Consider the following 27183-nt stretch of genomic DNA (forward strand, 5'->3'; position numbering starts at 1 on the left):
AGCTTCTTGGAACATGTACAGAGCCGGAGCGTTAAATATTTCAATAAACAAGAAGATTTTAAATATTTCATGGGTAGAACGATTGATATGAACTGAAACTACTTTATGAAACATTAAAGGCCCTGTGTCTATCTGAACTATACAGATGCACTGGCTTTCTCCGAGCACTGCTTATGCCATGGTCTTTTTAGCTGTAGCTAAGCCAGAGCACTGGAGAAATACGTGCAACACTGTCATGATTGTTAGTGCATTCATACATCATGGGAGGAGGAAACGTTGCTTAATAAGAATCTTTCTCTCTCCTAGGCTTTCTTTGCTTATCTCCCCCTGAAACTCCCCCGCTACTTCTTTCTCACCCAACACTGCTCTGTCTCACTTGCGTGAATACGGAAGAATGACATCGCGCGGCATGTCAAATAGTGAAAAAAAGAAGAGGAAAAAAAACAGACATTCAAGAGTGTGGGATGTGGCCATGTGAAAAAAAAGCTAATTTCTCTGCAGGGTTAGGGAGTAGTGGGAGAGGGGTTTATCTCATGTCCTACCACATCTATGCCTTTCCGCAGAGACGCAGCCCTGCAAAGTTTGGCTCGCTGAATATACTGCAGTACCGATTCACTCTGATAAACCACTGTACTCTTCACTTGTATACAGATTCCAAAATTAATTACTATGAGCTGCAATGGAAATGAAAATATTACCGCACATATGCCCTTCAGTCATTTTTGTATCTAATTAAAATCCTTTTTTTTGTTTTTGCTTATATTTCCCAACTTTGTTTTCTTACTGAAAGTAATATGGAGAAATAAGAGACAATACAGTATAGTAATAAAAGCAACAGTAAAACAGGATTTTCAACAGGATTTTAACACATACATACAAAGTTGTTCCCAGTTAATGAAGATAAATGGATTTTTTGGTCAGAATCATACAGGATGTCCGTTGATGTCATCTACCCTTTCTCTGTCGAAATAAAACGAGTAATTTGGGTATTCATTGAATTTGCTGAATCAAAATAAGCTCAAATAAGTTCGAGAAATAGAATCAAGCATATCCTTAGTACTTCAGGTTTTTTCATAGGCAGACTTCAAGAGGTAACTCTTGACTGAGTGAATCAACACTTAAAAGCATACCCCGGTTATTTAGTATTGCACAGTTGGGGGCTTGCGGGAGACAGATAATACAAGAATAGTCAAAACCGATGTGGCAGGGTTTGAGATAGTCTCTAATTTTGGTAGGCTTCCCATAATGCAACTTGAACTTTTGTTGGATCCTTTCTGCCTGGTAAATACTCAAATCTACCTCATCCCCAGTTTGAAATGTATGCCTTCTGTCATAAATTTGTAGTGTCCAAATTAGGGGTGGGTGGAGAGATCGCAAAATATCCATACTACAGATACTACCTCTCATTTTTGCAGAACGATTCTAGCATCAATAGGATCGATACCAGTTTCAGTCTCTCTCTTCTATGTGGCACCCATTTAATCAAAGAGTAGAACTGTCTGTGCAAACATTGTTCCATTGTTGTGAATACATATAAGTGCCTGCATTTTTTGCTCCCCCGCTGCTGCTGTCACGTCGTACGCACACCGCGGCGCGCGCCTCGACTACCGCGCCAATCCGACACATTAATGCAGTGATGGCTGAAGGAAAGAGGAGCTTCCTGTGGAGCTGTTTTACAGCTGTGAATGAAAACACTGCAAAATGCAATGTACGTAAGAAGGCTGTACGCTACTGTGGCAACACCACCAATTTGTTTAAACGCTTAAAAAATCAAGATGAAAGAGAACTCGCAGCTGGAACAGAAAAGAAGGAAGGAGGAGGGAAATGCCTCTGACAACCCCGACACACTGTCATCGTCTTTTCAGAGAAGCAAGGAATATCCATGTACATTAGTGAAGTTAATATTTTAGTCAAATGTGATCTTCAGTTTTGGTTTATGTAACATTTTCAAACTGTAATTGGCCATCATTAGCTATACTTTGGCAGACTGATTAAATATAGCCTATATTCAGACATTAAAATAATATATTCAGCCCACTGATACATGATATCTAAATTAATTATTTAATTGAATTGAAAAAATGTACCTCGTGTAAAGTATGTATTAGGAGTTTGCCTATTGATGATGGATATACCTCATAAATCAAGACACACTGCTCTCTCCTACATGACAGTACATAAGCCGCTTTTAATAATAAAAAGTATGGGTATCAATATCAGCAATTCTGGCCCTGTCTTACTTGGTATCGGATTGAAAAGAAATTTTGCAGTATAGCCCACCACTATTCCAAGTTAGTAAATTGACTTTGATATATAAAATCCATGTAATGCCCCTTTAAACATCCATCTTGGTATGTGAACAGAACCCAAAAACGATACATATATTTTACTGTAAATGACAATAGACAGAACATTTGTGAAATCTCAATTTTTTATTATCAAACTGTTGCATTAATGTGACAAATCAAAACATACTGCAGAAATCCTCTATCCAATATAATTCCAGCACTTGTAGAGCCTGTTGATCCTGAGAATGTCAATGTCAGATAGGCCGTCTCTCTGGCCAATGGCAGCAGAGGGGTCAAGGGTGGGAGTTATGGTTTCCAATCCATTCTTTCCAAAGGCAGTTCTACAGATGTGGACAGTGGTAATGAGACAAAGAATTGCTCAGGAATGTTGTTTCCAGAATAGAATTAGATTCAGCACCGGCTTATTTGATATAGTGTAATGTTTCTTTTCTACCTTACCTGCTATAGTGCATTACAGAGGAGTAGTCGTACGGAGTATTGAGATTATTCATGTCCTTCTTTCGGAAGTTGTAGACAAAATCTGTTGACAAAAACGACCAATAAATAGCTACCAGACTAAGAAAAAGCTCAATCTCAATCAATCAATCTTAAAGTGAGATTCTTACGTTGATTTATGTTTTCCCAGTTGATTCTGACATACATGTCGCGGTCGCTCCGAGTGTGTTCGTGGTAGAAACCTAGCGCGTGCAGCAGCTCGTGCTGGATGATGCCACGGCGAATGCAGCCAAACCTCTGCAGTGACAGCACCTGCTTGTCTCCAACATGACCCAGTAAAGAGGAACAGCTAATAGCACAGAGAGTGAGAGAGACAGAGATAATTTATATGCGACATGCAAGTTGACATTCGATTAATAAAGTAAAGCAATTTACATTATCAGCGACCCTGTGTGTACATGCATAAGCAATTAGCTTTCTGATGATGTTTGGGGAGGCTCTCTTTCTTTGCTGTTAGCATAGGTGGGGTCTGAGTTGTGGCTATCAGCTACAGATGCATGATTCTAACAACGAGACAAACGTTGAGGCAGCATTTTGGGAGGGAGAGAGGGATGGATTAGGAAAGCACTTCTTGCCTTGGTTAAAGGCATGATCCTGCAAGATGCATATTACAGCTTTACCCTGTGTGTAGAATTATGCTCCTTTGCAGTTACCTCTTTGTAATTGTCTTGCATTTCTGTATGGTTGTTTTGTACCTCTCTGTGGTTGTTCTGTGCCTCTTTGTGGTTATGTTGAATGTCTTTTTGGCTGTTTTGCATCTTTACAGTCATCAGTGCAAAGAGACACAAAGTTCACAGATATTATACTAAATACCAGAGCACACTACACAAAATACAATAGGAAACCATATTTACTTTACTAATGTTAGTGTACAGTATTCGAATGAAATGTTACCGTAGCCTCAGTGTGCTGTGCTGCTGTAATATGAAGGGAAAAAAATCAACAAAAACAAATATTGGATTAGATTTGTTTTTCAGATACTTAATATTGAACACAAAACGTGATCAGGACATCCCTACTTAGAACTGAGCTCTGTGACAGTTCATCAAGAAATCTTAACAGTCCCCTCATTCGGAGGCTCTAGCTCAGGGGCCCCCTGGCGCCTTGGGCTCCTAGGCTTGTGCCTGCAGGCTCATTCAGTAATCCATCCATGTCAGTGTGTAGCATCAGATGGGTGTGTCTGCATCAAGGCAGTTCAGAAACATGTTGCTGAGAAAGCTGTCATTCACCGGAGGGCACCCTAACTTTAACTACATTCAGTAGCCTAAACAGGAACTCCGTGTGTTGTCCAGTGTGCAAATCCTGATCCACCAGGCATATAGATGGATATGTTAATGTGGAATAAAGTGATAGTACTTAAATGTTTTGAATACATTTTGAATCTGTTCTCAGCTTTGCAACATTTTGTAAGTCACTTCATGCACAATGCATTTAAGTTTAGATAAGTATTTTTCCGTCTCACTTTTCTCTTTACAGCTGCAATTGTCTTGAGTGAACTGCTACTTTTATATGTACTATATTATAGGTGTACATACTAAATGTGTACTTTCTCCCTTCACATGCAGGAGTGCTTATTGACTTACCCATATCTTGGTTCAATGCTTAAGTACGCCCTCTGAGTCGCACGTGGAAAGAAGCGAATGCAGGTTTTTGATTCAAAGTCCCTCAAGGCACCAAAAATCTGATTCCTCTCAGTGTTGTCTACAGTTGTGAATAAAAGTATTAAATCAGTAATATCATCCATTCAGTAGGTAAAAGAGACATGTTAACATACACAATACACAATGTATTACCTCCAAAATGGAAACTCACCGTATTTTTCACTTAAAAGGAAAGGGATTACCACATTCCCATTAGCAGACTTTGGCCACAGACAGGTATATGCTTTATTAAAACACTTCATAGCATTTCTGGTTCTTGGAATTAACACGTCTCCCTCCAGCAGAAAATCATCCGATCCTATTAAAAAAAAAAAAAGATAATATGTGTTTTCATCCAAGTGTTCCTTTATTGAATTTTGAAAATCTGCATTAATATTGTGAAAAACTAATGTTCCCTTGCCGTCCTTTTAATATCATGATTGAATACTCACCATTGTTCATTCTCAGAATAGTTGTGGTAATGTCCTCCATAGCAGACCCATCCACCGAGATCTCTAATGAACGGAAGAAAAACAGGTGTCATACAACTCTGTTTTGACAACGACAAACAATGTGATTCGTGATGGATATGGTTTGTTATACCGGGCTGCAAATATACACGCTGAGTTTGCTCACTTACCATTGTCAGCAGCATTATTCTGTGGAAAAAAAAAAATGGACAAAATAAACCTCTTTACTTCTATTTGTTTACTCAGTCTAATGCAATGATCTGGACAAAGACACCCATGGTATGGGAAATATGTCATTCATTACATACATTTCATACAAGCTGTTCTACACTGTATTCTTTCTTACATCACCATGGTCAGCATTACAGACGCCCAGGAGCAGCGGGAGAAGAAGAGAAACTGTTGTTTTCAAGTCCATTTTTGTCTGAAGACGGGGATGCTTCAGCTGTGAGTCTTCACTCATCTCACCGAGGACTGATGCTGAAACCCAGTCTGGGCCAAGCTTATATGCAGGCTGTCAAGGTGTGTCTGTGGAGAGAGATTAGGGTTAGGGGTTCAATGGGCTCTGTCTTAGACACACACTGATGGGAGTGCCCTGCCCACCATGGCTCGCTGTTTCCACACAGGGATAATCTCATTCTGGGGGGATTACAGTGACCACAGGCTGCTGTCAGCTTGCTTAGCATCAGATTTCAGACAGCCTTTTTAACCAGCAGGAGGCCCGCACATGAGGTCTGGGTCTGCCCCGAAAATAACAGAAACAATATTTGAAACAAACAATGCCATATCCCATGAAATATTTATATACAGGCACTGAGGTGAATTAGCAGTATTCAGACCCTCTTCTAACCCAGCAGCAAAACCATACCCAGCATTCCATCTTCTCAAATGTGAGGGTATGCTGCTTTTCTCTGTCATATATGGCATGACATGCTGTGACATGGTATATGGTACAGTGAATAGTTTTGAGTTCTGGTCTGTTGGTCAGAAACAAGGAATTTAAAGTCACTTTGGGCTCTGACAATATGAGTAAAGGGTATTTGATTATTTGAGAAAATAATCAGCAGACGTTTCTGAGTAAAATAATTAGAACAGTTAAGAAGAAACAAGCAATTCATTTGACCAAACAATGCACAGAAAATTGTGTAACAGGCATTAATAATATGAAAAAAGCAACAATAATAATGATAATGACAACGGTGGACTGTAGAAAATGGCATTCTTTGGGCAGAGAAAGAGAAGGAGAGACAAATAAACAGAAAAAAACAAACTACATACTGATAAACATCTTTTATACTATTTGAATTCCTTGAAGACATACTGTATATATTTGTTGGCTCTGTCTCTTTTTTACCCAAAAGTCATGTTTATACCATATTTAATATCAACATTTCTTAAATCAATCGCAGGAATTTACAAAACGTGACATAAAAAGTTTATTTTGAAGGAAAAATCAGGAGTATTATTTGATTTGTGCTAGCTGAGGAAGCTGCTCCATCACTCCGAACATCTCTTTGGTTTGCTGCTGTTGTGCTGCTTCTCCCCACATTGCTGTGTGTTTCTTCCTGCCAGGAACTGTTATTTTGTGATTCCAAAGAGCAGTTTATATCACTATTGGTATTGCTACTGATACCATCAGTGCATCTCTTAACAAAATCCTAATTTCCCATTAAACTAAACAGCCACTGTGGCCTTTACAACCCTCTAGATTAAGATCTTTGTAGTTTACACTGGCTGTGACCTATTGTTGTGCAGCTCAATTTAAAATTTATTGTTTCAAATGATAATAATGACTCAATTAGTGACTGGCTGTAAAGTCCTGGATTCATTATTTAAGAGCTTCTGCGGTGCTCCAGATCATCCAGTGATGATCTCAGTGGTAAAGGCCGGGACTTGGCCACCAGACTGTTGAGAACAAAACAAAAACAAAAAAAACAAAAAAAACGGTCTTCTAAAAACTCAAAAGGCAGAAAATGGTTGTTTAGAGAGATGGGTATTCAGATTTATTGGATGCCTCGCTAATAAATCATCATGTTCCAGTGGATTGTTTATAGGAGAAGAGGGATGGTGTTGGGCTTCACAGCGCCATAAAAAGTTTTAGGATCTGATTTCACATGTCAAGGCCAGCAGCTTCAAACAGAAATTCCATCATGGAAACCTTTATATGATGTGGTCCTCTGCTGTTCATCACAGTAATGTGGCATTTTTTGTTGGGGAAAAAAAATTGAACTCTATGTGTGTGTGTGTGTGTGTGTGCTTGTGTGTGTGTGTGTGTGTGTGTGTGTGTGTGTGTGTGTGTGTGTGTGTGTGTGTGTGTGTCTTACAGAGAGGTAGACTTCAGGTGCTGTATGTATGAACCCCCTTTACTGCAGGCCCAGTATAATCGTATGCATTTGTACACTTTACAATGGTTGCATCATGCATTTTACAAATATATGAGAATATGTACCTTTGCATGTCTGTGCGTGTGTCTATGTGCTGTCTGTAGGTCTGTGCCTGTCCAATTCGGATGATCCGCGTGGGTGCACAGGTAATCCAATTTGTGTTTTAGAGTCACAGCACAGCGCAAGTAATGCTCAATGATGTATGACCCATCCCTTTGGTTGAGCTTTATTCCTAATGTCTCTCCAAGTGCAGGGGGAAGTAGATCTTATTCAGTTGGATGTCAGTCTAGTGCTACTCACAAAAATGATTTTCTTATTTCTCTCCAAGCATCTGCACTTTAAGCTGAGTAGAGGCTTCAGAGAACCATCAGCTGTCAGAGTAAAAGTAGCGTTAAACTTTCCCAACATCACATTTCGCTTTAGTTTTTTTTTTTTTAAAGTTTTTTTTCTTTGTCCTTCAATATACTTTTCTTTTTGATGTGTTTAATGGACTTAAACCTCAACTACAATCTTGCTCATTTTTTATTGTGTTTCAAAATCAGTTTGGAAAAGCATTCAGAGCATTTAGGTCGTGCTTTATGTCTATAATTCAGCACATTTCTGATTGTTGTGGTAGCGCTGTTAACGTGTATTTTAACCGAAACCAACACAGTAAGAGATAGGAGTCAAAGTCTTTTTTAAATGCAATACAGGGATCACACATCTTAAACTGTTACGAGTCTGGATTTTCTAGATTTTGACAATAAATAAATAAATACATAAATAAAATAATATCCTGAAAATGATTTTCAATGGTGAACACCCAAAAAGTTACTGTTGCACTTTGCTGTCATTTATCATTTTCAGTGTCACAATGTTCAGGTGTATATGATGGGAATGGAGTGAAGGACCCTTAATAACAAAATCATATCATGATAATATTGTTTGACATTGTGTCACCTAGAGACCATAAAAATTTTTTTTTTGCTGTAATATAAATAGGATTTTGTTGTAAATGTCAAACAAGAACACAAAACATACTGTATTTTTTGGGGGGGTGCATACAATGAAATTGGCATAAGTTATAATATATAGCATTACAGCTGAAACTATTGCTAGATTGATTGATTACTTGATCTACAGAAAATTAATTGGCAATTTTTTTAATCAATTAACTGTCTGAGTCATTTTTTAAGAAAAGAGGGCCAGTCATTTGCTGGGTCCAGCTTTTACAATGCGAATATTTTTCTACTTTTTATTATCTCATATGATACTAAATTGAAACAACTCATCGATTAACTGATTAGTCAATCTACTGAACATTAGGCGGCACCTGTTTTGATAATTGATTCATCGTTTCACTCATTTTTTTAACTCATTATGCAAAACATTCTCTGGTTTCAGCTTCTCTAGTGTGAGTAGTTGCTTCTTGTGTGTTTTATATCCTTACAAAAACCAAGTATCTTTTGGTTTTGGGCTGTTGATTAGATATAACGTGATCTGAAGAAGTCACTTTGGGCTGTGGAAGAATATAATTGGCATAATTCACTTTTTCCTTGCACTGTATAGATAAAAACATAATCCGCAGATGAATCAATAATTCCAAAAATTCTCAATTGCAGCCCTACGCAAGATGTTAAAAATATTCACAATTCAGTATGACTTCAACAGTATTAGTAGGTGGATTCAGTTGGTGGGAGGAAGTGGAGCAGATGGGAAGTTTTGGCATGTTGCTCCTGAGCACCAAACAGCAGCGATGGCATACCCTATCAGCCCTCCACTGCGAGAAAGTACATCTCTTTCTTTTTCCCTGACACTGCGTGGGCAGCCAAGGACAACAGTCAATGAGCAATATCAATTTACGTAATGGACTATTAAACAATGTGCTTAACATTTAGAATTGCTACACTGGTGTTCAGTGAGAGTGTGTGCCAGGAAGTCCTCTGCCTGCCATGATAACCCCCCTGTGGAATGAAACACATTAGCCTGCTCTGCTGCCGCTTCTCTAGCCCCTTCTCCTCCTACAGTTGGTTGTCTGACCCGACACACATGCCCTTCTTACTTTCCCTTCGCTTGTCTTTAGCCCTGCGTATGACTTCATATCAAAATAACATTAAACTGTTATGTGCACTGCATTCACGTTTAGCATCCCCTGTGAGCCAACTCATTACGTGTTTTAACACGCAAGTCTTCAAATGAGCCAGATATTTCTTCTGTTATTTTCTCACTGGCTGACTAATTTTTCATCTAGTTTAATGTCTGTGTGTAATAAGTTTTTGTTTTTTTTATTGGGTTAGTAACTCACAGTGGTAGATTTATTTGTTTTTCCTCACACAGAATGTTTGAAGACTTTCTAAAAGTAGCTCTCTGCCAGTCTCCCTCTGACTCCTTCTTCTCTCTCTGTTTGTTCTCTATACCGGAGTCAATCTGAGAAGGTAAACAGCTTGTTCATAATAACTGACATTCAGACAAACATGAACAAACATATTGAATATGAACACCACTGTAATTGGTTTGAATTACCAGACTTTTCAGACCCATGGGTGTAGTAATGCAATCGATGAAGCCACAGTCCAGTTGCACAGACGATTCAGGAAATAAGTGTGTTTGATGGATGAGGTATGAAGTACTTTATGAGGTGAATTTGAAAATTATACAATAAAAGTCTTTGTCTTTGTGCTGCTGAGCAGTAAGGGGAAAAGGAGATGGTGTAATAGTACACATACATGTGTTATTTTGTCAAATTTAAAATAAAGTTTACAAACTAGTAGTCAGCTGTTGATTTTTTAACCATTACTTATTTAGTGACTGTGGGATTGTTCAGACAAACTCGCTCTACAATCGTAGATTGTATTCAATATCCCACCCAGTACAGGCTTCACTGGTGTCCATAGACCCAATATACTGAATTAGCTGCAGTATGTGCCTTGCTCAAGGGTACATCAAATCTGATTTTGAGGGAGGGAAGAGTGTGACTCATTTTCTTTGCCCACCCACGTTTCTCCAGCCCGTCAAGAACTGATGATATTAGAGAAGCCCGTTTCCATTCCTTCAGGCTACATCCACTGATATAAACCCTTCTGTTAGCACTTCAGTGGAGAGCGTATGGTCATTTTGATCATTTTTGAACTTCTATAACACTTGTAAAATAATTTAAAATTGAAAGAAATATATTCCTCTCAACCCTAATTTAAAGAAGCACATTTTCCATAGACCGAATAGCTTGGTTTTTGGTCACTATTATGTACCATAGAAATCAGCTGTGAAAATTAATATTACAATATATTATAAATATAGAATTGTTATATAATATACTGAAAAATAGATTTTTTTGTGTCAAGATCCTAAACTGATGTGTTTTAGTTGGCAAATTTCCTGGATTTCCAGCTAAACTACATCACTAAATTTGGAAATTAGTCAATATATTGATATTCTTTCAGTTTCCATTTGTCCATGTCTGGAGATCCTCTCCAGACATAAAAAATGTCTGCTTTGAATAATAATTTGTTTCTGACAAGGTTTTTCTACAAAAACCTCAAATTAAATCTACTCTTCTTCTTCATTGAAAAAACAGAATCTTTAAATATGGATTTACTTTTCATTTCAAACGTTAACTGCTAGAAACAAGATGTCTCCTACGTCACTGAGAAGTCCACTCTCAGTGTATGCGCAGTGGAGGCTTCAAGTTTCCACACCACTCTTGCATAAGTTGCTTACTGGACTACGATTGGCTACCAAGCTGGTTGTAATGTAACAAAAAACATTTTGAATGTAGGCATCTTGAACTCAGATTTAAGGAGCTCACAGAGAAACTTTCCCTCTTTAACAGATGAATGTGAAAACAGCCTTCTGGTATTGAAATCTGAAACCTGCTGCACTTATTTTAGAGTAAACCTCTGAAATGAATAATTTTGGATTGTAAACGACATGCTAATACAATATGCAGCACATCTGTTTTTAGGTACAAACCTGTAAGCTTGCACTTTGCATGTGGCTTATGTGGCTTCTGTTTACATTAGTCACACCCAGGCTAATGGGTGGTACACATGCAGTTTCAGGTGGCCACATCTTATTGTATCAAATTACAAAGTGCAGGGGTCTTATATGTCGAACAAGGTTTATGAGGATATTTTTTAAACGACATTCTGCTTTATGTTGTGACTTTTTAACAGTTTAACAGATTAACAGTTTCGGTATGGAGTGGTGAACAAAGTACTGTAGGTGAGCAAACGTATGCACAGTATGAAAGGCATCTCTTGAACAAAAGATCAGCAGATCTGTTCTTGTAATATCTTCTACCCCGTTAGACTTATGTGGTTTAATAGAATTGCTCTTCTAGTGAGAAGTTATTGCTTTAAGTGAAATTACAAGTGGTCTTTCACCTGAAGTCATGTGAAATCAGCTTGCTTACTCTCTTGTTTTGAGGATCTTTCAAGAATGACTTTAGTCTAACCCTAATCCTAATAACCCTATGAGGGTTTTTGACCATGTTTTTTACATCGTTATTTTCATTTCATAAAAACTGTATGTGACAAAATTTTGACTTAGTTTTCAGTTCGGAATGCATGCACATCTGTAGTTTAAGAGTACTGTAATCTCACACACTATACATTTTTTCTTTCATTTTGGTTAACGTAGAGCTTTTCTTCCTCTCTCCTCGTCTTAGTCTTCTTCTTCTCCTCCTCCTCCGCCCCCTTTTTTAAATCCCCCAGTCAGTGCATATGAGCTAACTTACTTTAGTTTTTCCCCCAAAATGTAGAAAATCCCCTAATGAAGCTTTAGGTGCTTCTATTTTTCAACTTCATTTCGCTGAGCTTTATTTAACATCCAATGGAATAAGCACCCTTCAGTTAACAAGACTCAGTGGAAAAATTCAAAATAATTAAATATCAAAAAAAACCAAAACCTCTCAGACCCAAATTGATTTGCTTAAGACTGTAACAGTTTGTGTTTTATGATATTACAGTACATGCCTAGTCAGTTGGTTTTGTTTTTTGGTGAAGGGCTGCAGTGTAGCTAACCTAAAGAGGCATTTCCCAGGTCTGTGCTGCTGATATTGGAAGACCTGTAGCCCTCATTTCAAAGAGCATAGCTCAGTGAGAGATCTCTAAAACCCATTTCCTGCCTGGCTTAGAATAATGAGGTGTTAGAGCCTGCTGGCAGGGCTTAGCTGCACACCTCCCCAGTGGAAAAGTTATGGATGGTATACAGTCACACACTCACTTACACACACACACACACACACACTCACACACTTAAAGACATGGACATATGCCCCCTGGAGGTGTTATGGATAGCTGCATATTGCAAAGCCAGCCAGCAGGCAGCATTGTCTGCCAGCCTGCACTGTGGGCATTGATAGGACAATCAGTTCTCTCTGGAGTTGCCATAGCCAGTCATGAGACAGTTTCTTGGCGGGCAGCACCCAATCTTCTGAGGTTTGCCAGATACTCTATCCTCGGTGAGCTGTTGCTGGCTCGCTACTAGCCAACCATTAAGAAAGCTGCTGCCTTGCGTCAGCCAATCGTGTGAGTGTTGGCCAGAGTTAGGCCTATCAACAGAGAACTGCTGCGTGGTTACAGCCAATCTGGACCTTATCCTTCCCTACAGATGTCCGATTAGTGTTGTTTAGGGAAATCGAACTGGCACAACAGGGCTACCATGCCAATGTGGTCCTGTAAATGGAGAGACTGGTAGAATGGGATAGGGAAAAACCCACAAAGGCTTACTTAGTTGTAACACTGTGATATTCTGTCTGTGAGTGAGTGACCGTGTATCAATGTTGGCACATCAGCTAGCTACCATGAGCTAGCAGGCACTGCTACGCTGTCGAGGTCTCTCTATAATAAAATTCAAAATTTACCAGCAGGCACTCAGGAAGGCCCACAAGTTTATTCTTCATAAAATTTTTCTGGTTTACACGAGCCAAGGACGTGTTCAGTGAACTCTGGTCATGTTCTGTTTAATGGGCCTATAATATATGTCTACACCTTAAGTTGACTCAGGCACTAGATCCGATTATACTGCAGAAGGTTTAGTACTACTCAAGCTTTATGTTTCCACTGAAATGTACTTAGCTTTGCATTTGTATGCATGTGTTTGTGTGTGATTGTGCATATTTTATGTTGTTCTACCAAATCTGTGTTTATTTCAGACACATTTAGCAATTGATCAGTATCGCAGTTTTCAATTAAATTAGACTTTAGACTCCATCCTTTTTCTTGTTTTTAACAAACATTTTAAGGCAAACTAAGGCAGATACTCTTTCTGTCGATCTGTATAGCTGTACATCATTTTACATCATTTTTTATAATCAAATAATCCTTCACAATATTTGATTATATTATTTTTTATTTAATTAAACAAAGCTCTTAAAATAAGATGCAATATTAGTTCTCGGAGAAGCTTAAGAATGTTTTGAATCATACTTATAAAAAAAAGTTGAAATTTTCCAATTATCACTACATCGTATTAATGTGGGAAAAGCATAGAGGTTAAGGCCACTATAGACCTTTTTCACAGAATACATTTTTCCATGTCATAGCAGCAAAAAAAACGGGTAATTAACAACAAAAACACAGTGTACTTAGTAACAATAATGAACTTAGCGAAGCTACTTCCAGAGCCCTGGTATTGTGCATGCTGGCTCACCAGCATGACTTACTGGGACACCTGTGCTTTTCCTGCTATGATAAGTTAAAATATCTACTGTGAGAAAGTTCTGTAAGTCCATCTCCTGAAAAAAAGTGAAACATTTTCTTTTTTTCCATTTTTATAGTCTTAGAGAAAGAGTGTTGCAAAACACTGTTTCTTGCATTGCTGCAAAGCCTTGTCCCCGCCAGTAAATTTTCAAGCTGACGAGGACTGTACATGAATTAAATGGCAGTTGAGGGACAAGAGGCTACAGATTTACTATCAACATACTCAGATGTGCCATACATGTTTTATACTAATCCTCTAAAAAAATATATTATTTTCATTATGTGATAATCTATTAATTATTATTATTTAAAAAAAAATTATTATTTTAAAATAAAAGAGTTGTGAAAAATACCCACCATAATTACCCAGAGCCCAAGATGGTCTTCAAATTGCTTGTTTTGTCCCACGAACAGTTAAAACCCAAAGATATTTAATTATTATTGCGCAGACAAAGAAAAACACCAAATATTCACATGTGTGAAGCTAGATTAAGCAAATGTTTATTATATCTGCTTACAAATTTGCAATAATCAATTAATTTAGTATCAGAGTTTTTCCTGATTTAACTTTTTGTCGATCAACGAATCAATTAACTGACTAAATTTTACAGCGCTACTTGGGAAACTTACACTGGCACAGAAAACTCATGTCAAAAATGTTGGAAATTAAATCTACTAAGTTTATATGCCCAAAGTGATGGTATAGTGGGACAGTGAATCCAAAATGGTGGATTGAATGCATTGAGTTAGATGTATTCATGTGCTGAACATTGCAGGGCAAAATAAAACCTGTTTGGTTTGGTTGGTTTGATGCTTACATTGTGTGTAGGCAGCAGGCGTAGCTGTGGTTTTGCAGCAGCTCTCCCCACATTGCTGAAGTAACAACGGCTGTATGTTTCTGACAGAGACAGTACCATTAAAGCAGTGCTTCAAGCCAGACATTTCACAGCACCACACAGCGATAACTTCAAACATCTGAATTGGTGTAAAAACCAAGTATCTACTATTCGGCTTTAGTTAATACAAGAGATGATACCAGGCGCGTTTGTGACGCTTCCTCAAGATGGCTTGCATGACATCAGGCTTGCATGAACATAATGGATGCAGCTGTATGCAGCAAAGCTCCATAACCCCTGCAGCGCCGTAATGTGGGAGCAAAGAGGAATCTGTCCTTTATGTCTCCCCACCTTCACCCTTCATAGTCATCTCTCTTTTCTTTCTTTCTATCTCAGCAGGGCTTTGGCAGTTTCAGACTGGCCTAATTCTAGAGTAACAAAGTGTGTGTGTGTGTGTGTGTGTGTGTGTGTGTGTGTGTGTGTGTGTGTGTGTGTGTGTGTGTGTGTGTGTGTGTGTGTGTGTGTGTGTGTGTGTGTGTGTGTGTGTGTGTGTGTGTGTGTGTGTGTGTCAGCCTGGGCGTGCATGGGTATGTGTTTGTATGATTGTGCATGTGTTTATCTTGTGTGTATGTCTGTACTGCCCAACTATAAATAGCACCTCTAAGAGCCACAGCTGTGCGTAGTTGTTTTGTGGTCTTATGGTGTTCCGTGTCCATTGAATGATTGGAAAAACAGACCCCTCTGCTGTGTTAATAAGCTATCTCAACTCAAGTACCCAATTTATAACAGTAAGCTTCAGTTTGTCCCCTTGTGCCACAAAAAGACCACCTGACATTTCTCTTTTGATTTTAATAATGAGCCTCTCATTCTCCTGAGCTTGTTGTGTTTTCTGTGATGTTTCAGTCTCTGGATCGTAAGAACGTCTGTGTTTTTCAGCTCAACAGTACACGCTGTGTGATAGATGATCTGTGCTGATAGTGCGAAGCCGAATCTATACAGAGTCTCATTTACAATAACAGTGTAGGCCGAGGAGTGCATGCGAGTGCATTACAGTGTGTAATCAATACGCTCTGACAACCCCTGATGTAATAATATGCATGTGCTGCTGGCAAAGCATTTCAAGGCTTTACACACATGGATGACCTCATGGATGAGTTGCTTCTCAATTATACAGTAGGAAGGGCTGGGTGTAGTGTAAGCTTACACTTTTCTAAAATGTAAGGCATGGGGAAAAGCACAGAAAATAACAGAATTCAATGCGTGATGCCTCTGGCAACAAATCATGTTTACCCATTTTTAAAGTTAAAAACCATTTAATTCGTACTGGTATAACCAATGGCAATGTTCTGCATCATCTGAGGACATAGCAACTACTGTTTTAACCATAATGTCATTCACATTCAAAAATAATATGTATGTGCAATATGATTCAAAATCCTCTTTACAGATTTGGGGAAGATAATATCCATCTAGGTCTATAAATACTATATGGCCACTATAAATGTATAGTAGATAATGGTGAGGTCTCCTAGCTCTGTTAGTCAAAAATCATGCTCCTTTCTATCTTTAAGCAGCAGTAATCAATATTTTTATATTAACAATGAATCAAATTACTATGTGTGATGTGAAAGGAGTCAGTGATTTTGAAGAGCCCGCAGAGAATTATCACCAGTCTTTGCAGTTACTCTCAGCCTTGCAGAGAGTTTTAGTGTCTTTCAGCTCATCTTTTTGTTTTTAATTTACAGGGAAGAGACCACTGTATACTACCTGCCCCACAACTAACATTGGGCAAACAAACTAAGCAACTAGCTGGTGAATAAAATGGAGCATTTAGCAGCTAAATAGCCAGGTATATTCTGTAGGAGTTAGTGAAGACCAAAACAGAGCTAAAAGGAGGTGTCAATAGGCCATTGTCTGCTGCCCCCAAGTGGCCAAAAAAAAAAAAACCAAACCAATTACTGCTGCTTTAATGGAATTTAATAATAGTAAAAGTTATGCTGTTACGTTATATTGAAATATTTTTACAAATAAAAAGTTAGATTCTTAAGCATACTTTTGCTCAAATGAAAACACTCATTGATTTTCCTGCTGCAGCCATACTTAGTCTGGTATGACCAGCAGCTTATGGTGGCTAATGTTACCAAACTTTGTAACATTAGTAGGTTTGTCTAACTTTATGACTTTTCTGTACTTGTGCTACTTTTACATTTACATGGTCTTACTTTACTATTTCATTAAAAGGCAAAATGCAGAAAAGAAATTTTACTGATTTACATCATATTACAGTATATTCACTGCTTACCATGGTGACTCTCAAGCAGTAAAAAAATAATACTGTAGCTGTTTTTAGCAGACACATCTCTACCAGGTCTGGTATAATTCTTTGGTTTAGCAGTGTGTATGGAAGTGCTGTGTCTTGTGTGCGCATCGATGACTCAGGGCAGAAGTCTGGTCTGAATGGATCAAACACAGGTTAAATGTGTGTTCATTATCCCTCACGAAATCCAGGTATTTTATGTAAAAATAGCCTTAATAAAAAATAGGTGTTGGATGTACAGTACTTGACAAGTTTGAGCAATCTTTTTTTCAAAACCCATCATTTTAGGTGCATATGGCAAACATCAAATATGTTGTGGACTGACTTGTTTGGACAGCTTAATAATGCTGAACTTATTTCTGTGTTATCACTAAGCTTTTTTAAGTTGGCATTGTGCAGTTTTATCATACCGTTGAAATTGGTTTGCTCCCCCTCAGTCCCTTTTTAATCCAACTAGAAGTTTATTTCCAGTGGTCCTGGCACAGGAATGATAATAGGCATGGTGTGATAACAAAAACAATTTATTTTTATATTGTTACCTTATTCATATTGCATATGTTTTTCTGCTTCTGTTTCTCACTCTCTCCTGTTTCTTTCTATCTGGCTGGCCCATTCTGAGAAGGTGATTACAGAGCCAGAAAACTAGCAGGATATGGTTAGTGGTCCTCAGGGGTTGGTCTGAGGACATTAAGCCCACAGCGACGATGAGCCCCAGCTGTTGCAGTTTTTTTCACATTCATTTGTTTGTCAAATTTAGAGTCTTCACCATTGCCAAGAACCCCCTCTGCCACTCAAGCACTCCAGAACTGTCGTGACAAGGCTGCTTTTAGCCAAATCCAATTTAATCTCCATTGGCGGTAGTGGATAAAGCTGTCTCCATATCCCCAAACTGAGGCCAAGGAAGGCTAGGCACTCCACAGGGAGCTGCTCATTCAACACAAGGACATAATGCACACTCAAACACAACTTAGCACACACACATGCACAGGTACAGACAGGATGAAGAGAGAGCACAACTTAGCACACACACATGCACAGGTAGAGACAAGATGAAGAGAGAGCACTAAATTAACAGTGTAACATGCACAATTGTATGTAAGAAAGCATTCTCTTGTCCTCCGGCCCTCTTCTACCTTTTCTCTGCCTGTTGTGTGCTTCTGCAGAGGGGAAAATTATGTCACTGTTATGGAAATGAGATAATGAAATGAAAAAAGAGAGGCACATCTGAGACTCCTGCTTCCAGCCTGCAGCTTCTCCGCTTCTGTTTTTTAACTTTTAGCTCTCAGGAAGCTAAGTGTGTGAGCATGAGTTTGAGTGTATGTGCCTGCAGATGGTTGGATGGGTGGGGAAGTGTGGGGGAGTGACACTACAGCCGATGATGCACATTTATGCAAATTTAATATCTTAACCCACAGGTTCATGACAACATTTGCTTGACATTTGCAACAACGCCGTTTAATCACAAGTGCTTGTAGAGCAAATAAACAAGTGATTTCAGACTAATTCTGCATTAGTTTGACTGTAAAGATCCACGCAATATTTAGCATTGATTTTTCCCTCCACTGCTTTGCACTTTTAACATCAGTGTGAGTGGCAGATGTGCTTCTAATGCCAATGCCAATTCCCCAACTGCCAGAAAAACAAGAGAAAAAAAACAAGATCAGAAAAAGCATCTAATTAACATCCTAATGTGCCACCAGCAGAATAGTTTTTTTCAGCTCATTGCTCCCAAATGACCTCTGCTCTGCTGCTCAACCTACATGACCACTCACTCATTTAACATCTTGTAATTTTGCTCTGGAGGGATGTAACCTCGTAATGACAGGAGTAGAAGAGGTTGCCTTAGCAAAATTGATTATTGATTACTTGACCCTAAACATGCACATGTAACTTTTTAATAGAATTTTAAAGAATGTTGTAGGATGCCTCTGTTAATACAAACAGAAGTATGCAGGGACTGCTGGGGGTTGGTTTACTGTGTTTCCTCCCACATTGTTAATTAAAGGTCAGGCAGTGATGGAAAGTAACTAAAATTACATTTACTAAAGTACTTTACTAAAGAACTGTACTTTATCTTATTTTATTTGTCTTACTGTTATAATTACTTTACAGATAATTTTTTGTACATACAATATACACATGAACATATTATATAATAGGATGCATGGTTATAGATTAGACTACTTAACAGTACATAAAATAGTTGATATTACCTTGATTTTGAATTAGTAGTAATATTCCAGTAATATTATTTACTGTGTTGATGCTCTGAATGGGACCATTCTGTATAAGAAGTACTTTTACTGTGGATACTTGAAATACATTTAGCTGATAATGCTTCTGTACTTTTCTTTAAAGGTACCATGTGGAGTTTTTTGACCGCTAGTGGGGATAGGGAGCAATGGTCTGACAAGTGCATGCCCGTTTTCGTTTGTACACTTATGAGGATGCAGGCACTCAAGCGCACAGATGGCACAGTTCACATCCTGCTGTCATTTTTGGGCAAATCCGCTGATTGACATGTAGTGGTGACAGTGCACTAAGAAACGTAGCAGTGCACCAACAAACACAGTGAAGAAGAAGACTGCTAGCAAGCAAACAAGGATATATTAAATATTTCAAAACTAATTTTGTTGAAAGGTGCTAGATGTAAGTTTTTGCTATCGCTGCATAGCCAATGTTAGCAACAGCCGTTTACTTAACAGTCTAGAAGAAACATTGCCATTTCAGCATCAAACTTCATTCCTTTACTCGCCAAGAGCTATCTCCAACGATGGAAAGCAATGGCAATTTTAACCCTTGTCTTGCTTCTAGTTCTATCGCTTCTTTTCTTTTACTGAAGCGAGCATGCTAACCAACTAGTAATACCACTTTGCAATAGTGAGTCACTGTAACATTCAGTCTGCCCTCAGTCCAACATGACCTCTTCTCTTGTAGATGCGATGATGGCTGAAGTTCTTCATAAGTAAACACCTGTTAATGCTAATGCTGGTTATGTAGCGATAGCAAAACTTATATACATAATTACATATAGGAGGGAAATACCTCAAGGATAGACACATTGGATTTTTGTTGAGAAACACTTGATGTAAACATAATTTTTGTTGTTTGCAAGAAAACTCCACAGGATTCCTTTAAGCATCATTACAAATGCAGGACTTTTAGTTGTAGCAGAGCATTTTGAACATTGTAGTATCTGTACTTTACTTATATAACGAATACTGGTTTGAAATATAGTATAGAGCATTGTACAGAAGTAAAACTTCTATTGATTTAGGAAATCTGCAAGGCAAAAATGTACCAAATCCGTAAATGCTGATTGTTTTTTCATTTTTTTTTGCATAATTAAAAGTAGATTTATTATAGAATTATTGTAAACTGTTGAGCCTTTGCAAAACAATTGTTGCAGTTTTATATATCTTTAATTCCTTTACCATTGGACATTACATGGATTTAAAGCAAATCATTAAAAAAAAACAAAATAAATGTGTATATATATATATATATATATATATATATATATATATATATATATTACATATATACTACCTAAAAATAGGTATATGCTTTGGTCACGGAATGAAAACTTGACATTTTTCATAACATTTCCAGAGTGTAAGAGAATCCTAGTCATATGGGATGTATTTAAGATGTTAAAGGGTATAACCAGCTGTGTCCGACCTGTTGTGATTTATTCAAAGTTTTGTCTACCACCTGTATCCCCTCGGCCAGGACACCTTTTATCTCACACCTGTCAACACGTGACATCTCACTTTATGCAACCCCTATTCCCACAGCATTAATGCCTCATTATCCATTCTAATATCTATATATATATATATATATATATATATATATATATATATATATATATATATATTATTATTTCTAGATATAGTAAAAGTAGTTATCGTCAGTAGAGTATCAAGCGGCTCCATGAAAACTAAACAAACAGGAAATTATGTTGTAATGACAGGGGTTTTAGGTTCAAGCTTTGGGCCAAGTGATTTGGAAGAGCAGATCTTAGCTATACAAGGATATGTGCAACTGTGAGAACATGACTGTGCTCATTATGCAGTCTTAAAAGAGGGTTATTTGCTTTTGTCGCTGTAAGCTTTGTGACGTCCTTGTAAAGAGCAAGTGTATTTTTATGTGTGTGTGTAGCAGTTGCAGTAGCAGCTATAACAGTCGAAGATCATTAATTACGGGTATTTTCCTACTTTCCTCCAGGACTGATAGTATGCTGCAGAGATGCTGGCTCATTGGAGTAAATGTCATTAGTACTTTGTTCGGCTAGTGCCCTGAAGTCTTGTTTCTAAGCCTTTTTTGTTTTAAGTGGCAGCCTTGTGTGAAGCTCCCTTACACTGAACCTATTTCTCAAGCCCTTATCCCCCCCTATGGAATTCACCACCAGTGTATTCATGTCCAAATGGGGAGAGGGAGACAATAAAGGGTAAGAGCAAGAACAGTCCAACAAGGCTTTATGAGTAACCAGTTAGCATCTGTATCAGTGTTTATCAATCTGCATAGTGCTTAGACAGGCAGGACAAGGCAGGACAGGGGATTAAGCTAACAATCTGAATGAGACAAACAGCATGGTTGGTAACAGGGAGGGACTAAGTAGTTAGCGTGTGGCTAAGGATACACTCTGGCTGAGACTCCCGATGCAGCGTTAGGGAGGACTGTCAGCATGCTCATTAGCATCGCAGCCTGGATAGAGGTAGAACTGAACCTGCTGCCGGGGCTGAGTCTGCCGAGAGAGGCCCACAAAGGAAGCTGCTCCTCCAACATGAAAGGCACACTACAGTCCTTGTGATTTCTGCCTGATGATTTTTTTTTCTCACCAATTTGTACTCCTTCTCCTAATCATATCCCGTATCCGCTCTCTAAAACCATCTCATCCCAAACCTCCTCACTAATCATGTAAGTTGGAAAGGAAGAAATGCTTAACAGATGCTAGTATTGTCAGGGGCCAGTTACATGCAACTGCATTTTCACAGCTCAGTGGAACTGAGCGTTTTGGGCGGTTTACTTAAGAAGACTCATTCCTCCTCCCCTCAGTTTAACCCCCACCACTTGTGTCTCACTTTATTTTGGTGTGTAGATAGACTTATATGCCCTTATTCTATCACCAGGGTCAACTAAGTGGTGGAGAAAAAACACCAGTGCAGTGATTACAGCTGTTGACAGGCAGCTTTGGGTAGTTTAAAGCCCTGAAGTTGCACTGCAGTGTGCCTGTGCTGCAAAATAGTGAATATAATTAGCCCATATTGCAGTGTCTAGCATCTTTATATCCCTAATTGTGTTACATTATGAAATTATGCTAAAAATGAATGTGCTAAATTAGGAGTTCTGTTCCAAAATGAGATATCCACTCTCCATATGGCCTAACGGCAGCTGAGAATATTTTAGATTAATATTGAAATTTTCTGAAATTATTTTGACTATGGCTAAGCAATGTCGACCGAAGTGGCATATGACGATGTCTACAGTGAAACATTGCAATGGAAGATGACAGCGTGGTGGGGGTTAGGTTTTGGGGTGGCTTAACAGTGTGAAAGCCCAAAACAATTTAGAAGAATTATCCACAACATAACCATGGACATTTAGCAATATTCAATACTTACAAAAAATGCTCATAAATGACCCTTTGCAGACAGGTATTCTTCTAGTCTCATTCAGCATGAAGGACTTGACTGTCAGATCCTTTGTTTTGTGGTTTGCTGAATTATCCACTTTAGGTTTTCTTTAACTAGCATGATATCCATATAAGACAACAAAGTGGCATCCAGTTTTACTTTCTCCGTTGTGAAATGAAGCACTCGGTTTATATTGGTTAACTTCTCGGCAGACATATTAGACAACTGATTAACTTTTTCTGAGTTGTGTGTTTACAAGTAACAGAGGGAATTTTCCCTGACTGCTATAACATGTTTTTTTTGCTACGTTAATAAGTTTCAGCTTTCCTTTTCTTTTCATGTCCTGATAGAGATAACATCGTGGACTTTTCAGTTTTGTCAAAATTGTCCATCTTTAAAGATGGCTTTGAGCCAAAGTTACGCCGACATTCCCTTTCAGATAGCACCTGGCCTGAATAATGTCCACTGATTCATTGGTGTTTGATGTTTTCTGCTATAAAAGTTGGGGGGGGGGGGTCACGATGTTAGGCTCAATATCTTGATGACTGTCAGCCATCGGTGATCAGCCCAATCCTAATATCGACAACACCTTAAGACATTTACTTACAAAATAATAATTTTTTTTGAGTCATTTTTTTTCAAAATATTGCTGATTAATTTATTTTTCTTCTAACTGAACTTATTTGTTTAAGATTTTATAATTAAAGTATTTTGCCATGTAATTACACAAAGTTGTAAATTCATTCTGACGTTTCATCTTCAGTTGTTTACAGTGGGTCATCTACTTGACACTGTATTTGAGTTATTGCTGCCTACACTGGCTTATTTGGCTAAGATGCAAATTGGGTGCAAATTAAATTCCTTCAAAGTCTTCGCTACATATATTATATGAGTCCAGAGAGACATGGATGTGAACTGCAACTTCACTGGCTGGCTGAGGCATACAACAGCGAGGCAGTAATTCTAGTTCTGTGAAGATTAGATCAGTCTGCATCAGGAGGTCATTTGACCAGGTCAAATATTGACTCAAAATGACAGAAATAGATCAAGACAAAAACGTGTGGCCTCTTGACACCTCTTGCGATAAGAATACTCCTGAGGTAGCATCAGTCAACCTAAAACTAACTAACGAAAAAATAAATTAAAGGCCCAATCTGTCATTTTTGATCACATTAATCACACAAAAAAATATTAATGTGTGATTATAATTGAAAATATGGGCCCATTTTACTAGTGTGTTTACAAACATTACAGTTCAGTGAAAATATTAGCTTAAATGTGTTGTCACTGTATTAAAATGCCAATTAATGCCATTTAATCTGAGTGTGATAGTTTTTGTTATTGTGTTTTGATTTTTGGGGGTGGAATGACCTCATTGTTTAAACTGTGCATTATGCCTTTAAGAGCCAATGAAATTCTAGGGTATGCTTACATTGCATAGTAATAGTTTATAATGAAATTACTGAGCAGTACAAACTATTAGTTAGTGTTTTTTTTTCAGTTCCTTTTATGCTACTATGCCTAAATTCATGCAGAGACAAGTTAAGTAAAAAAAAAAAAATTGACATTTTCTGCTAACTGAAAGAAATCATACTTGACATAGATAAGATTTGCCAAGAAAAGAGAAATGAGAAAAGAGAATTACAACTTTTAAACATCGCTTTTTTAAACGTGCCTGACAGCACACACACAGCACAAGCCATATCAGCACCACATGTCTATGGAAGTGCTGCTCTCACAAGTTACTTGCAATAAAAACTAAAAAAAACGTTGTGAGGCAGTGAATCACTTTCCCAAAGTAACTTCCCTCAATGTTTAAAAAGCTAAACCAAAGTGAATGCTACAAAAGTAAAATATGTGTGAATTAGTTTTTTATTCTTTCTTCTAAAAATAAGTCTGGTTAGTTGTTTGCTCTGTTGTGTGCACTACAAATGTGGCCACGCAGCCTTTGAGAATGCATGTTTGAAGTTGGACAACCTCTTAATCAATACACCATCTGTTGTGCTAAACTACTTACTCCTTCACAGATGACCAGAATACTAACGCACTTTGTCCTTTTTCCTTTGCAGCACCTCCAACTGTCCGCATTATACATTCAGGACATGCCTGTAATGTTGAGGAGGAGAGGCACACGGAGAGAGTCTACACCATCAGAGAGGGAGAGACCCTGGAGCTCACCTGTCTGGTGACGGGGCATCCTCGGCCACAGGTGAGGAACTCAGTACCCATCCGTCTGCCCTTAACTGACAACATGGACAAAAATAGCTACATAAGGGAATCATGGGACAACATGCTAATTTTGTAGCCCATTTCTCGTACTGTCTCTCTTTAGCATAGCTTTTTTAAAAATTCTTTATTAGCGTTATTGAGTGGCAGCAGCTTGAAAATTTAATCCTTTAATTATTGAAGGTTTATGTTGCATTGTGCACCTGCATGTTGATAATGAAAGCTTCCAAGTCTAATGAGAATGCAGAAACGCAGCAGCTAAAAACATCTGCCAAAACAAAATGTAATGAGTGAGAAACAGGCCACAGTAAAAAGACTCTGGGTCATGTGAATTCACATGGGTCCTCGGCATCTGAAAAAAAGTTTTTCTCAAACTCTTTTATTTACTGTTGTGATCTGAACTAATTAAACGACCTTCCACCTTTTTCTGAAGAAAACAGGCTTTTAATTTGTTCTTGCTGTGCCGCTTTCGCATTCCTTTTCTCATTCAAATCTTTTGTGTATAAAAAGCATGTTAATAAAAGACAGCAGAAACAAGATCCTATCTATTTGCATAGACAAAATAACATCTTATGTGATCCACGCAAGTGTAAATGTCAGCGCTGACAACCTGACTACCGCATTTTGTATTAATCTGGGCAGGATTTGAACACGTTAACCTTTCCAACATTTATAGAATGTTGTTTCCAATTTGCTTGATAACACAAATTACATGGAATTCAGCACTATCTCCGGACAGGACTAAGCTCATTTACATTAACTGATATAATTCCCCTTTTGTTCGATAGACAGGGCCATTAGTTTGTATACTTTCCCTCTGGATGCCAAAGCAAAAGAACATATTGATTTTTACATTTCTATTGAAAAGGTGAAGCCTCTTAAATTAGCGAGAAGTTCAGAAACACCGTTCATCTCCTTTTGTCGTCAGGAGGGACAACTTCGCACTCATCATCTCTGTCTTCCCTCTTAATTAGAATTTCTGAAAAACAGCAGAGTCAGGGGAGGCGGGGTGAGGAGAGGAGAATGGGAGATCAAAAGCCCTGCATAGCTGTGGCAAGAGAGGCAGGATCGCCTTTGAAACAGAGTCATTATTAGAATCACGCAGATCCCCTGGCACATCGGGTCTCGGCTGTGTTTCTCCGGACTTTGGGATGTGTAAGCTTTTCCCCCCTCTGGAAGTGGCATGGGAGAGGTTTTGGAGGCTGAGGAGGTTATCTGTAGTGGCAGTGGACCTAAGGCTGGTTTTGTGATGATGGTTGAAAAACACAAGGGTATTTGACCTCATCTGAAACCGACTTGCAACTTAATACAGCAATAACAGTTCATCTTTTCATTAGAATTAAATATTAATCCTCAGAACATGTTCAGGGTCTTTCTTTGCCCCAAAGTTCCACATTTTAATTGAGCTGAGTTTCTTCATCTTTCAAGAGTATATGTGGGAAAAAAATAATCAGTACTCTTTGCAAAGGTTGTAGTGCACTTTCAGTGTGTCCTGTCTTTGTTAATGGGCTTATGTTTGGTTTTATCATGCACGTACACATAGTCTACATACACACAGAGACCTTGATTCTGTAAGATATTTACTATACAGATTTGCTTGCATAACTTCCCCAAAACAGGAGTTTAATCACACAGATTTTTATTTCTGAATCTATTTTATGTTTTCAAATGCTAAAATTAACATAAAACATTTCATATGAAAAATTCTCAATAAATTTTTTTCAAGACAATTGATTAAAAAAAAATAACTGGCTACTTTAATCCATTGTAAATTTCACCTGAGCATCTGTTTCCTTTCTTTTTGTCTGTTGATTTAGACTACAAAACTCAAATGCTTGCTGTAGCTAATAAAATGGTGCATATTCAGCAATGCTCAAACAGTAATCTATCTTTAAACCCTCTAAAACATCATGACCTCGCGGTACAGCGAGCCATTTCATAAGGACGCCTCAGAGCCAGCTTTTCACCTGCAAGTGTGCCCCTGACACTTTTCCTGACAAAATGATGCATGGAATTCACAAAAAACTGATCAGTTGTGCATGCTAAGGTAAAGTTTACATATATATGATGTCCATGTTTTAATGACCCATACATTTATAACTCATGAGCCCCTTGTGAAAAAGGGAAGGGGGGGGGGGGGGTTCTTCAGACTGATGGTGTTGGTTAGTAAATTATGTATATTGAGCA

General features: G+C 38.1%; 2 protein-coding genes across 4 annotated transcripts in view; one reads left to right on the plus strand and one right to left on the minus strand.

The window, feature by feature from the left end:
- Positions 1-27183, plus strand: part of LOC120789183 (MAM domain-containing glycosylphosphatidylinositol anchor protein 2-like) — a 164588-nt gene that overhangs the window by 30860 nt on the left and 106545 nt on the right. The window contains exon 2 of the mRNA XM_040125747.1: positions 24840-24979. Within this exon, the coding sequence (XP_039981681.1) occupies positions 24840-24979 (140 nt within the window). The remainder of the gene's footprint in view (positions 1-24839; positions 24980-27183) is intronic.
- LOC120789184 (low choriolytic enzyme-like) lies at positions 2488-5332 on the minus strand. 3 transcript variants are annotated; one of them, XM_040125749.1, is made up of 8 exons: positions 5261-5332; positions 5085-5103; positions 4897-4959; positions 4617-4763; positions 4388-4505; positions 2915-3093; positions 2748-2829; positions 2488-2629 (listed from the first exon to the last, which is right to left on the minus strand). In XM_040125749.1, the coding sequence occupies exons 1-8, from the start codon at positions 5330-5332 to the stop codon at positions 2488-2490; spliced, it is 822 nt and encodes a 273-aa protein (XP_039981683.1). The 3 variants fall into 3 exon arrangements, with proteins under 3 accessions (XP_039981683.1, XP_039981684.1, XP_039981682.1); XM_040125750.1 differs by lacking the exon at positions 5085-5103 and having other exon boundaries at positions 4897-4957; XM_040125748.1 differs by lacking the exon at positions 5085-5103 and having other exon boundaries at positions 4897-4957; positions 5246-5332.

This window comes from Xiphias gladius, chromosome 4, assembly GCF_016859285.1.
Source record: "Xiphias gladius isolate SHS-SW01 ecotype Sanya breed wild chromosome 4, ASM1685928v1, whole genome shotgun sequence".
Taxonomy (NCBI): Eukaryota; Metazoa; Chordata; class Actinopteri; order Istiophoriformes; family Xiphiidae; genus Xiphias; species Xiphias gladius.